Here is a 14,609-nt window from a genome sequence, read left to right on the forward strand (position 1 = left end):
ACTCTGATGGGGCATTACAGTTACTCCACAGCTCAAGTCTATAGTGAATCCTCATTGGTTTTCTGTAGTTTCAACAGCTCTTTATTGAGGCCAGGGGCTGCTGAGGAGCATTTGTGACTAACAGCACTGCCATACCTGAGGGCAAGACCTTCACCATGTTAGAGCTGAATTATTTCAGATTCTAGGCCCCTCTTAACCACAGATTAATTGGTTGAGGAAAAGAAAAAACACAAAAAAAAAAACAAAAAAAAAAACAAACCTACCAAGAATTAGATCAAATCATCCATGTGGCCAATAGGGAATCAGTATCCCTGACCCTTAATGTATTTACCAAATATTTTAATATTAAAATATATATTTAAAAAATGGTGATTAGGGCATCAAACTCTGCTACAAGCTGAGTGTGTATGTGTATGTGTAAAAGCATGTACACACTTGTATCTCTCTGTTTATAGCATACTCCACGCCAGGCTCCACAGCTCCCAACCGGTTTGTCGGCATCGGAACACGGGACAACTTTCTGAATATCCCCCAGCAGACTCAGGTACCCTGCCAGCCTCCCTCATTTACTTAACATCCACATATCCACCTCCTCCTCCTCCTGTTTTGTGTCTTTTTCTTCCTTTTCACTCGTCACCCCACTTAAGCCTGACACTACACATTGCTGTTCGTGGATGCGACTTTCCAGGCATCTGGGTTAAAAAAGCATGTCGTTCAGAGTGAAGGCCATGATGCAGAGGCAACAATCAGTGATGGAATCCATAACCATGATTATCGGAGATGATCAGCAGTATAAATACTACAAAATCTAGGCCAAAGAATCCCAACTTAGAGTTAAATTAGATTCTTCCAGAGTATCATGTTGTCGTCATCAGAAGCAGAAGATTTTAAAGGTCTTAAAAGGTGATTTTATCTCATTTTAACATATGAATATGGTTGATAAATCATTCCCAAACTGTATCAACTGAAGCAGTGTTGCCCATGTATCAAGGCCTTTAGTTTCAGTATTGGTTTACAGTGTCTCTACCACAGCAGATTTCTCACAGTGAATGCAAGCAGTGCCAGTTAGTTTCAGCTCCAGCGGTGCTGATTTATATCTGCAAGGCCCCACAGTGTGTATTAATGCAGCGTGTGAGGCCAGCAGCGCAGTACATTGTGGTTTCAGCTTTGGCTGTGCTCTGCCACTGGGCTGCAGTGTCTTGGGCCTCCTCCATTACCAACACAACTTTTCTCATTAGGGGCTAACCGCACCTGCCTGCAGCCAACTCAGCTCTCCTGCCCTCCCCACACATGGGAACAATCTGCATTCCTCCTCGGCACAGCTCCGTTCAGCTGCCCCCCCCATCTCAACCCAGCGCATCAGCAGCCCACGCTGCCTCTGTCCTCCTGCTGCTCCCCAACCTCCCCACCTGCACTACTCTCCCACAGATGCAGCCTTGGCACTGAGGGGACATCCAGACTCAGTCCAAATGTGTGCTAGTACATATGCATATATACTGAGTAAGGACTCTTGCCTCTTATTCTAAAAAAAAAAAAAAAAAAAAAAAAAAAAAAGCTTTTACAACTTGTATCAGAATTGTTATTCTCTTCTGAAAAGTGTGCCCTTTCAACCTTTCTAACGGCTTAACCTTAAGCACAGAGAGAACCTGGGCATCATTACCAACAGCTCTCCATTAGCTGAGCCTAGTGGGTCAGCAGCAGCCTCAGCCAGAGTGAGTAACAGAGGTCCCTGCCTGTCCTGCTGTTCTCTGGCATATGGCAAGGTTCAGACGAGGGCCCTGCCAGCCCGCCTTGCTGCCTGCTCGCCAACTAGCCAAGACAGAGAGAGAACGGATCTTTTTACTGGTGTCAGAGTAAGAAGCAAAGAAAAGTTGGTCTGAGGGGCTCTCTGGTGGTGAGGCCTCAGCTGTGCAGGAAGAGAGCGGGGAAGGTAGGGGAGCATGCAGGAAAAATGTTAGAGAACGGGACGGGAAAAAAGCAGTCGGGGAGTTAGTTGAAGCTTGCTGCACTCCACAGTCACGTCCTGGCTGTCTGGTTGCCAGTAGCAACCAGACATGATGTCATAGGCAGTTGAACTTGGACTTGGGGGGGTTGGGGGGGTATTTAGAGAGGGAGTTTGGGGGGGTGGGGGGGGGTCACTTTTCACTGCCAAGGATTACACTGGGAGAGCTGGAGTAGGAGAGGGAGGAAAAGAGAAAGGGTGTTGTGGAAGTTGGAGCCAGCAGAAGGAGGAGTTATCTCCAAACACCAAAGAGGAGGCAAAGACTGAAGAGGAGAAATGGAGGTTTAGGGGGTTGAATCTTTCTAAGGGTTTGCTCAAATGGGGGTGCAACAGAGAGTTCGCTGTAGAAGGTGTGGTGAGTAGCTGTGAGCCGAAGCCTGTGGAATGTCAGAGGCAGCCAGAACAGCTCAGCCTGTGCCAAAGCCTCCACTCGGCCCTCTTATCAAACTAAGAAACCGGATCCCTGGAGTAGCTGCTCTCAGTAGCTTTACAGCGTAGCCTGAGACTACTCTGGCCCACAGAGCACAGACATATTAGGAGGATCACTTTACATGTAAACTGGTAGCAAGTGACAGACCAGATAGAATTCTGTGCTGGCTCACTGGAAAAAAACAAAACAAAAAAAACAACTAGACTCACACAAGAAATAGTTTTTAAATTCTTTTTTAATTCTTGTTTCAAAGGGTTATAGTTGAGTCAGCCTTTTTAAAATCAGCAAGCAGTGAAGTTGAGGTAGTAACTTTTTCAGCACTCTATGGGACAGCTGAGCTCAGCAACTACTGTAGGGGTTGCCCTCTAGTGGCAGATTTACATTACAGATTAACATTTACACCAGTAACTCTCTATCAGTTTGCCCATCTCTTAAAAAAGTAATTATATAGCCATGTCTCAAGCTCAAAATTATTTTTTAAAATTTATTTCTATATTATTGAAAAGTTGAAATCATGCAGTTACTCATAATAATAAAAATCATAATAATCATAATAATAATAATAATTATTATTATTATTATTATAGAAAATAGGGAGATAAACAGCTTTTTAAATTATAATTATGTATCTTTTCTTTAACCATAGACATGATTAAGTAAAAGTAATCAGAGAAATAATCACCATAATGTATACCTTTTTTTTTTTTTTTTTTTTGTTTTTTTTTTTTTGCAGTTTTAACAATAACTAAATAAATGAACTTTTCTCTTTCTAGGTAATAAACTTGCAGCAGCTCAGATTACCATGAGCTCACTTTTGGAAAACCAATGATGTAACAACACTGACTAACTTTATTAATGCATTTATAGCATGATTAAAATCTGTCTGTGTGTGTGTGTGTTTGTTTGTGTGTGTGTAAGATACAGTTTGTGTGTGTGTGTGTGTGTGCGTAAGATGCAGTTTGCGTGCATGTGTGTGTTAAATGCAGTTTGTGTGTGTGTAAGATGCAGTTTGTGTGTGTGTGTGTGTAAAATGCAGTTTGTGTGTGTGTAAGATGCACTTTGTGTGTGTGTGTGTGTGTGTGTGTGTATGTGCGTAAGATGCAGTTATGTGGTCATAATTCATAACTGTCACTGGCATACTCTGTCATGCTTTTCTCTCTTCACTGCACGCTGCAGCGAAATGGTGAATTGAGTCTAAACGTTAATCTGATGACAAGATGTAACAAACTAAAACAATAAATTTTCTGCTTCTTTCCACAGTCCTGGTTCCTCTGACAAGGCCTCTCTGAATCAACAGCTAAAGTTGTGTCATGAAAATTTGAAATTTGAAAAACAAACGCATCACAGCTGATAAAGAACAAACTGTTGACACTAAAGGGTCTTTCTCGCCAAACACTATTGAAAGTACTACTACAGAACCCGAAGAACCCCACAAGCCCCCCCCCCCCCCCCCCCCCCCAAGAGGATTCCCCCTTCAGCATCATTCAAACAGGAATGTTTGTCCCCTTTCATGCAGGAGGCTTCAATGAGATTGAGTGGACAGACTCAGAACGCAGGGAGGAGGAAAAGGAAGTTGAGGAACTGTCTCACACACTTTGAAATGTCAGAAAGGAAACACAACGTAGAAATCTGACAAATGACCAATTAAACATTTGTTTTTCTTTCTTTTTTATATAAATATATATATTTTCCTTCATTTTGTTGTCTCCACAATGAAACTCCATGCATTGGCTGGGAGATCCCCCCCCCCCAAAAAAAGAGAAAGTAGTGGTAAATGAGTCGGATGTGCAAGTTTAAAGGTTTTCAACCCAAACTGCACACATTTATATCTGTGTATTTCTCTCTGTGCACCTCTCCTCAAAGTTCACAGTCCCACCCATTGCCCATCACCCTCCCTACACACACTCTCACACACCACCCCACCTGGAGCTCCATGCTGCTCAGGGTCAAGACCGCCACCACAGCTGCACACCTGCCAATCGCAGCGCTCTGCTGCTCCGTTTGCTCGGCCTCTGAGTCTTCTTTCATTTCTGATTGGCCAATTGCGGTGACACCATGTGATGGTGTGACGTATATGCACTAAGTGGCTAGTCTTTGTTTACCTGTCAAAGTATCAGGGCGTCCTGCTGTGGGAGAAGTGATAGCCATGAGGCGAGTGCAAGAAAGTGAACACACGACAGACAGTAATAACACTAACTCTACATGTGCTCTTTCGTCCCCTCACCTATGCACTATTAATTTTTAATAAGGGACGAATTTTGTTGCACATCAATGGTCAAATGAGCGATTAGAGAAGTGAGCAGTGGCTGGCTACCATTGCAGAGGTGAAGCTGTGCCAATTTTGGCGTCTGGGCCCTGAAATAATTAAAAAGCAGCACTTACACAGACACACATGTTTGCAGACCACCCTTTCCAGAACAGTCTGTCACACTCACACCTCTCATAACATCATCTCATTATTCACACAGTATTCCACACGCAGCATCACCATCATAATATTAGCCTTAATTTTGTTTGTAGGCATTTTCTTGCAATTTTTTTCTCATCTTTTGTTTGTTTTAGTTTTCCGGATTTGGTTTTAACCTGTTCTTGCATGTCATTACAATTTTTCTTTCAGTTTGCAGTAATTCACGAAGCACCATGCTCAGATTCTAGCAGCACAGTCATAGCAGGTTCTCAAATCTCTCACATATGGACACGGTAACAGTTCATCACATGCACCCTTTGCATTGCTTCACCCTGAAAATCGAGAGGAGTACACACACAAACACACACATAAAATGCACACTAACACCACAGACAAACCTGACAGAATAATAAAGGGAAGCCTTTATATTTGGTTCTCCAAAATGCCTTTGTTAATGGTTTTTCATTCATTTAAGATTTGTCTTTTTAATTTCAAATATTTATGTAAATGTTCACATTAAAATTGATGTTTTCATCATGACACAATCCACCAAAAAGCTGACCTCACAAAATAACTGGACTGCCTGGCTGTTGGTTCTGTTTTTTGCAGGGATAGTAAACCAGGCTGAGACGCTGCTCTCAGACTCTCTAGAAACATTAACTCTATGTACTAAACCCATATATCAAAACTATAACAATATGGAAGTGCCTCTGTAATCCCTTCATGCAATTAGTTATAAACTTCAGGTTTTCTTCCCTCTTAAAAGCTACAGGGAACGTTAGCGTTGGTGCATGTGGAAACCATTTGCCTGGGAGAGATCTTTATAGAGGACTGCAACCTTTTTTTATGTATAGACAGAAAGAGAGATCCTATACATATATATTTATGATATATGCTCCTTTTTAACTTTTACTACTCAAGCTTCTTGGCAGTCTAGTTATTTTCTGAACTCTCACCCCCATCCACAACCCGTTTCAGTAACACCACCTTACTGTTACGAATCAAAACGAAACACGCCATCGCCATCTGCAGTGCAGCGTTGTAATACCTTAGATGAAAATGTCAGAAATCGACAGTAGGTTTGAAGAAAAGTGTTTGTTTTTTGATGGAAAGTATTATTATTGAAAAATATGTGTCGATTGAGCCACGTGCAATGCATTGGGTAGATCATTGTGTTTGTCTGTTAGAGATTTTTAAGAAAGCTAAGAGAAAAGAGAAAAAAAAAAAGTTTTTGTTTCAAGTCCATAAGCTCCGGGACTCTAAACTTAGAGGGCCATGAAAAATCCTAGTCTTTGTAAGTTGGGGGTATTTGTTTTTATTTCCTTTGTCTCTTTTTTTAATGTTTTATGTGTAATCATTTGTTTATAAAAATGTGGGAGGGCTGAAGGAAAAAAAAGAATCTATCATCAGATGAAAACTGGTGCTTTAACACTATAAAGTACATTCAGAACTATTATAAATGAATAAAATTAACAGTCCATTTAGGAAACAGCATTATTCCTCTCTCTATTTGTATTCTTCTCTTTGTATCGAGTAGGGGGGAGAGGTTCCTAATCCTTAAGGTTGTGACACAAAAGGCATTTTGGTTCAACCTTTAGAAAGAAATTAAACAAAAATATACTGTCTGTGCAGAAAAATGTACCCGTGCACTGCCTGAAACTCACCAGCAAAATGCAAATCAACCCTCCCAGTTCAATTTCTTTCTTTCCCATGTATGACAGGTTCCTCCCTGCCCTGTGGGGGGTGCTTCATGCCCAGAGAACCTTTTCATTCTCCTTCTCATTACCTAATATGTGTGTGAATCAGGAGCCTGACAGAGCTGATCTGGTTGTGTTTAGACATCAGTCATGTAAGTGGAGCGTGTTTTAAGCTAATACCTTCTGTACAGATAACAGACAGAAAAGGGGCAAACGTAGCTTATAATCAGGCATAAATATGAGGTCTGAGCCATTTCTGAAACAGGCAGCAAGGTGAGCCTCTCCCCTGTTCCACCCCTTCCTCTGTAAATGACTCTTCTAGTGCTTGTGCCGTAGTGTATAGTTTCCCAGCAGTTAAAGGTTGTCCCTTGAAAGTGCCTTTTGTTCACAGACTCCATTTTGTAATCCAGATCGACCCCACCCACCCCCCCCCCCCCCCCCCCCCCCCCCCCCCCCTTTTTTTTTTTTTTTGTTAGTTTGTTTTTCCCTTCTTTTTCTTCGAAATGACCCGAGGTAGCAGGTTGCCCGTGAGTACGACAAGGAGACGAAAGGTTTTCTGCCTGTTGAGCGTCCGGGGACAACTTCTTCCTCTGGCTTTGAAATGAATCCCCTTCATTGTTCCTCCCCTCGATCCTTTCTTTATTATCAAAGCTGTGTATCTATATGTTTATAATATATATATAGATATGCGCCTTTGTAGAGTACAAAAGGAAACTGGTGTGAATTAGTTCTTGACTTTTTATTGATAAATGAGAAAAAAAAACTGAAAAGGCAAAAAAACTTGTTCTCGTTCAGCTCTTGCTTTTTTTCTTTTCCTCTGTCTCCACTGTCTGTTTTCTCTTAGACACTGGAGTAGTCTGTAACTGTGTGTCCGTCACTCTGCGTCTCTTGCGCTCTCTCTCTCTCCCCCCAACCCTCTCTGCTGTTGGGAGGGTGGGGGAAAAAAAAAAAAAAAAAAAAAAGATATTGCTGAAAAAAAACTTTTTGTCTGAGCAGAATGCAGTTAGCTCACATGTTATTCTTGTCTGTATGCTTCACATTGTATTACCATACCCATCTTCTTCAGCTTCTCCATTCAGCAGCTAATGTAAGTGAACAAATTACGCTGACGGGCTTTTGGGGGTGTCCTTGAGTGGTTTAGGATGGGGCGACAGGAGGTTCACTGGTTTAGGTGTTTTTAAGAGGTTTATGGAGAAGATTAATGTGGTCAAGAGGGCTGGATAAACTGCTTTGGGAAGTTGGTAAGGGGCTGCTCACTAGGATAAGAGTTTGCTCTTGTATTTGAACTATTTATATTTTTTGGCTTTGTTTTTATTCCCCTTTTTCGTTTTCTTATAATTTGGATTTCTTTAAATATATGCTATCAGGGTATGCTGTCGTTTAGGTTCTTTTTAAGGACGCCTTGGACCGTAAAATGAAAGCTATAAGCACCTTATAACTGGACTTGTCCCGCATGAGGCTAAAGGAGGAGGTTGCAGTTCCTGGATAAAATCCCTCATCAGCTCAAACTGATCTTTCAAAGTGAAGTATTTTTGTTTATGGTGGGTTCCACGCAGTGAAACCTTCAGCAGTATTAACCATTTACAATACACCAACCAGTTAGCTAAAAAAAAAAAAAAGCCTGATCTCTTGCATTTTAATGGGGTTCAGGAAAGTCCCTCCACTTTTCTCCTCTGACCACCTCATGCTGGATGGCTCCGTGTCTTTGTTCTGTTGTTTATTTTGTTCTTTATATTCTTAAATGTGTATGGTTATTGGTGAAACAGGCAGCGCCTCTGGCCCACCTGACTCCCAGCTCTTCTACGCCTCTGTCTGTACCCTCAGTGCAGCACCACTTCTTTACGAGAACACCCCCAGAGCTCTAAGTGAAATGCATGTGTTAATTACAGTTTCTTTTCCATAAGATGAAAAACACAGTTTGAGAAGAGCAGCACCTGATTGAATAAAAAAGGATGTTCTTGACTGTACCACTTGCTGTGCCGTGTCTTTTTTTTCCCCTGATGCCTCAACAGAGAAGCATGATCACATGACATGATGAACAAATGCTAAAGTGTAGTCTAAAAGTCAATCTGACTGGAAAAATGGCAGAATAATCCTGAGGATGCATTATTAGAAGCAGAAGTTTCTTCTTAGTGGTCAGAAATGATAAGTTTAGTGGTTCAAGCTCCACAAATGACTAAAGTTGGTCCCCTGCTTTGACCTAGAATATAATATCTGCTCAATAAAACAATGACGCTGTCAGCTGATGTCCACAATAAAAGATTTGTTGATTGACTGACTCATTGCTCCACCCAGCTTGACTTCCTGGATCTGCAGTTGATCCACTGACACATTCAGGTCTACAGATGATCCTTAAATTTTCCAAACCATTTCATTATGCAAACTATTGTTCACACTCCTGTGAGTCTCTAATGTACTTTGATTTTATTTTTTATTAAATAAATCTGCTGCCTGATGCACTAAAATTACATTGTAAGCAGGCTGAATGTTAGACCGTCTTTACATCAGCATGTCCACTGTCACTATGAATGTTCCCCTAGTTTTATGAACATCTGCCGATCTTTTAGAGCCAAAGAAGAATTTAAGATATCAACCAATTTACAGATTATGCAGAGGGTACAGTGTAGATTACAGATAAATATGTTTGTCTTATCAAATGAAAATAATCATATTTTTAGTTTTATATTTTAAACTGGGAGTTTCAGATCTGGACTTGCTAGGTGAAGCTGACCGCAGCGCTCCTAGTTTTAAGACCCTGTCAAGTCGTCATGAATAACTACTAAAGGTGCACTAACCTGCTGGGCACCTTTAAAAATATATTTTTTTTGTAACCAGATATTTTACCAAATACATAAGTTTGTTGTCCCTCGTTATACTGTTGATGTGTGAGAGCAGATACGTTATCCTCGCTGCTTTTCTTTCCATATACATGTCATTTTATTAAAAGGAAGAAAAAGTGGTGTTTGTTGGTTTTATTATAATAAAAAAGTACTTTTTTTTCTAATTAAGATTTGTTGATTTTGGGACCAATACAGTAATAAGACTACTTTAAGTGAAAAACTACTTATCAGATCATAGAGGTGAAGTTGTGCTAAAAAAAAAAGAGGCAAACCAAACATGGGTAATATAAACACTGTATTTGGTATAAAAACACAAAAAATGTCCAAACAACAAGAATAGTCTCAGACCCCTCATGGTGACCAGAACCTTGTTGAGGGACAAAGTTTGGATGTAACAGTGCAACGACAGCTGCCACCACTCAACTTGGTGAGGCTAATATCTTCTGAGGTGGTACACAATGTAAACAGTTTAAGAACCACTGTTTTAGGTCATTTACACCCATGGGTCATTAAGTTTATAAAGCAGTAAAACCAAAACACTTTTTTGTTTTATTCACTGGGACATTGTCCAAATGTGCATGTAAATATTATATTTTTTATATTTAGAATTGTCAAGTAATGGATATAAATCTGATTTACATTACAAAAATAACTATAAGAAATATATATATTGTTAGCTTTGCTAACAGGATATATTTTGGATGCTGTGTGCAGCATGAAAGACACTCCAGACCAGGAATATAACGTTTAGCTTCCTTTTACTGGAGATGACAACACTTTACAATCTGCGGGACAATCACAGACTGTTGAACGCTCTAGCACCAGTGCAGAACTTTTTATGTCCACACCAGGGCCAGCGAGCGATCAAAAACATTTTTCCCCCGGAACAACTAAACAACTCCTACAAAGTTCCGCTTACAGGTAAAGCTGTACTACTAAAACACAAACGGTCTTTCTGTACTATGCAATATAACTGACAACCCAAATAACTAAGCAATATAAGAACATAAACAGATCGTTACATTTTAAAGATCAGTTGTCCTTCCCTGAACATAATGCAAGACCACGTTGGTCACAGCAAATATTGCACTGAAATTCGGGGGAGTCTTTCTGAGCTCTAGCAAAAACATATAGAAGCACATTTTAAACAAATTAGTTTTTCCTTCAACTTCAGAGTGCAAACAGCTTTGTTAGTCTATGGGAAAAGTCAGTTAAAGGTAGCAAGTCCACAACAAACAGTATTAATTCCTTCTAAAGAAAATCCTGTTCCTGAACTGAGAGTATTTGCCTTAACTTTGCTGGTTTGGCATGACCTTACGATAGTTAGAAAATTAGTGTTACCTTGCTTGAACCATTTTATTCAACTCTAAAATGTCTCAGCTGCAAACACAGCACCCACATGTTCTGATGCTAGCTGTTCTTTTTGCACTCCTGCCAATGGAAGCGGCTACCTTTTTCAAACCTCAGCTGGCTCAGGTGGCAAGAGGTGCTGGAGTAAGAGCAGCTGCCAGATTTCCATTCACAAACGTGACAAATCTGAATCAATTTTTCTAAAGGCCACAAAAAAAGAAAAGCTAGTCAGATAAAGCGAATAAACACAGATGCTTAATGTTGCTGGTGGGAAGCTGTAGAGGTTATGTTGGCTGTTGTTTATATTTGGTAATGTAGACGTAATCTAACATGTTACTTCCCTTATCAGGTAACACAGTACCACAACTTATTACATTTTACTGGTAGTAAACTTGTGACTGAATTAGTCACTTTTAAAAGGAATTACCCAACTCTGATGCTAGCTCATACGTGAAACAGCTACTGAAGTAAAACAAAAAAAGTAGCAATAATGACCAGCTAATGTCTTTTAGAAATATTCTAGTACCCATCTGAATATGACTTTGTACGTTTCAAGTAACTGTGCTTTATGGCAGGTGGTCCCCTTCACCTCCACTCAGTTGAGGGATTGCTTCATCTTGCCCAGGGTCTTGCCCAACACCCTGGGAAGAAAAAAATTAACACCACAAAGTCATTCTCTTATATGTTAAGGGGAAAAGAAAGATCATCTTAAAGATTACATACCTGTGAGGTGCCCAATGCCTCTGATTCAGGTTCAGTTTCCTGCACCGGATGGTTTTCCTTTTCATCATCCCACAAACCATCCTCTGGTCCTTCTTGTAGTGGAGCCTGAGCTCCATCTTGCTCTGCGCCCTGTATGTACAGATAATTTCATCATCTTTTATGGGTTTTGTGTAAGTTTAAGTCTAGACTGCAGGGTGGACATTTACCTGGGAGTCTTGCGGTGGACCACCTGTCTCTTGGACAGGATTCCAAGGCACAGCAGCATGTTTAGGAATAGGTGGAGGAAGCTTGGAAGGCATGTTTTTACAAGATGGGAGTGGAGGTAGAGGTGGAGGTGGAGGTGGTGGGATCACCATGTTCTAAATGTTAAGAGATAGCAAAAAAGAAAGCCTAAGTCTCATCTTGTATTCAGGTTAGAACTGGCTCTCTGTCTGAGAGGCAGTTGTTCTGATTAGTTAAATAAAGTTGAAACGGGATATTGAGGTATGTGAACCAAAACAGTGTTAGATGTCTACAGAGATGTTTGATCCAATATTCCTTCCACAAATGTAGAAGGGTTTTAAAGATATGAACCATTTACACTAAAATCTTAGGCTGAGTTTACACATGTGTTTTCTTTGTCAACAGCAATAAAGAAAACATGAACTGGAACAAAGACTCTAAAATGAACAGAGCTTCCCTATGTGCTCACTATTTTTTTAGTTTCTTCAAGGCTGTATTTTAAGTAACAGATTGTTTTTGTTGTTAAAACATGTGATTTTAAGACCTTTCCTTAAAAGCAGAATTTCTCTGATCCATTTTTGACACAAATGAGAGATTAAGAAAAACAGTGTTTAGGGCGCATCCTGACAGGGACAAAGCAAGCAGTCTCAGTTCCCATGAAAAAATATTTTTAAACTTCCTGTGCTTTTCATATAAAAAAAAAAAAAAAAAAACGGGGAGAACTCTTTAAATGAATTTGCTTTAAAATGAAGCCAAAAAAGAACACAAAAACATGCAAGAGAGAGCTGAGCTTCTCATTTTCAGAAACGTTAAAGGACATGTACTAAGCAGGTAGATTGTTGAGTTTAAAGATGATAATAATTGTAATAAAAGCACAACAAATCTAAAGACTGATATGCATTAACTGTAAAGGGTGAAAGCATTTAATCAATCATTACCACTCCTTCCCTTCTCCGACCTTTTCGGTGCTAGGCCTTTTTTCTTTTCTTTATTGGTCGCCTTAGAACAAAACTATATGACATAGTTTTAAATCAGTAATTAATTTAATTGCCACGATAAACACTACCACGTTTCACCTACTGATGAAAACTTTTCTATCACTACGAACAGTTTACGGTCTGAAACTAAGGATAACACGGAGGCTTTAAGCTGGAGATATGGTTAGCTTATAGGGTTAGCTTCAGTAAATGTGGGGCTTTTCCTTTACTTACCATTTACCTGTTTAAAAACGTCTAATGGAGAAAAATACTCAACGACAGAAAATGAAGATAAGAAAACAACGTTTAATAAAGCTGGCAATTATTTCTAGCGATAAAGGACAGCCCAGGTTCCAGCGGAAGTAACGATTTTTTGACGTAAAGTAACACATCCGGCAATGCGACGTAACAACATCCGGTAATGCTCTTCTAAATAAAATCATTGCGGCTCAATAATAACTGAAAAAAGTTAAAATAGCATCCCCATTGGAATTATTTAAAGGTAATATGAAAACCAATTATTGTTTACATTTAAACAACACCAAACACCAAAATATAACACACAAGCCACATATAAGAAAATCCTGTACTGAAACTTTTTTAATTTGTATTTCTGCTAGTTTGTTTTTTAAATTTTGGTGTTACTATTTGGGGGGTGTAACCAATTACAGTATTGTAAATAAGTCTTGAGACTCATTTCCTTTTTATATATATTTCTTCTTTCTGAGGAGCTAGAACCTCTTATAATTTTTAAAGTGGTCTGAACAATATTTACTCTCATAAGACTTACTTTGGATGTTGGCTGCTGCAGCGTCACTCAAATTTAGTCGAGTCCTTGCATCTAGTTATTATTTGATGAATGTGTTTTGTTTCTTTACTTTTGTTGTTAAACCATTTAACAGTAACATATAAATCATTTAAGCATCAAAAGGGGAAAATTCAAGGGAAAAGACAGTTTTTTCTTTTTTATTTTATTATTATTTTTTTTTTACACATAAGAGACCTTAGCTTAAATATATTTGAACAAACAAATTGATTCCCCAAAAAGCTATTATCCTGAAATCTAAGATCTTAGTATGATGTGCAGTGTGTTCCTAAACAGTCTGAAGCCTAATCAGAAATGGTCTCCATGCAAGGAAGACTGTAAAGAAGACAATCTTGAAGAAGAAAAACACAAAGAAAAGGCTGTGAGGAACCAAAAGAAAGAAGAACTAGACCAGGGGTGCCCAAGTCCGGTCCTTGAGATCTACCATCCTACAACTTTTAGATGCAACCCTTCTCCAAAACACCTGAATCACATGACTGGCTCATTACCAGGCCTCTGCAGAGCTGAATGACATGCAGATGACATCCCTTTGGAGAAGGGTTGCATCTGAAATTTGCAGGATGGTAGATCTCGAGAACCGAACTTGGGCCCCCCTGAACTAGTTTGAAAAACAGTGGCAACAGGTTTTATGGACTGATAAATCCTCCCCACAGCCTGGAATTCATCAAGACTAAAGCGCTGTGGGATATTATTGACAGAAAACAAAAGATAGCCAACATCCATAGAAGAGCTTTGGAAAGTGAAAGTCACTCAAGAAGTTTGGGAAACTGCTCCTGAAGACTACTAAAACAAAATTTCAAGAAAGTTTATTTAAGGCTCAGATTGGTTTGAAGAATAAGTCTTGTGAGTGTGTGTGGTTCTGAGCAAATTCCTGGCCTGCTGGTCACAGATCTGTTTAAAATGAAATTTTGTTTGATTAACAACGCTCAGGTATAAGGTGGACAGCAGATTCCTGCAGTTATTTGTGTATGAATACTCTAAAACAATTTGATTGGTTGATTGATTCATTTATTCATTCATTTTATATACCGCGCAGTTCAATTCCGAAATTCAATTAAATTCATTTTTAATTTGGTATGTGGGATTACTTAACCGTTCAAATAAAACCCTTCCTTTCTTTTTTTATTCTGGAGGG

General features: G+C 39.5%; 2 protein-coding genes across 15 annotated transcripts in view; one reads left to right on the forward strand and one right to left on the reverse strand.

Annotated features, from left to right (window-relative positions):
• Positions 1-6,314, forward strand: part of LOC121638415 (nuclear factor 1 X-type-like) — a 121,327-nt gene extending 115,013 nt beyond the window's left edge. For 13 of the 14 annotated variants that reach the window (XM_041983186.1, XM_041983180.1, XM_041983184.1 and 10 more), the window contains 2 exons: positions 456-544; positions 3,693-6,314. In XM_041983186.1, the coding sequence (XP_041839120.1) occupies positions 456-544; positions 3,693-3,707 (104 nt within the window). In that variant the 3' untranslated portion in view covers positions 3,708-6,314. The remainder of the gene's footprint in view (positions 1-455; positions 545-3,692) is intronic. The other variant, XM_041983187.1, reaches the window with a different exon arrangement.
• Positions 6,315-9,656: 3,342 nt separating this feature from the next.
• LOC121639069 (neural Wiskott-Aldrich syndrome protein-like) lies at positions 9,657-13,048 on the reverse strand. The gene is made up of 4 exons (XM_041984250.1): positions 12,883-13,048; positions 11,656-11,808; positions 11,450-11,578; positions 9,657-11,367 (listed from the first exon to the last, which is right to left on the reverse strand). Exons 1-4 carry the CDS (start codon positions 12,883-12,885, stop codon positions 11,293-11,295), a joined length of 360 nt encoding a protein of 119 aa, XP_041840184.1. The 5' UTR covers positions 12,886-13,048; the 3' UTR covers positions 9,657-11,292.
• Positions 13,049-14,609: the final 1,561 nt, after the last annotated feature.

Source organism: Melanotaenia boesemani, chromosome 4 (genome assembly GCF_017639745.1).
Source record: "Melanotaenia boesemani isolate fMelBoe1 chromosome 4, fMelBoe1.pri, whole genome shotgun sequence".
Classification (NCBI taxonomy): domain Eukaryota; kingdom Metazoa; phylum Chordata; class Actinopteri; order Atheriniformes; family Melanotaeniidae; genus Melanotaenia; species Melanotaenia boesemani.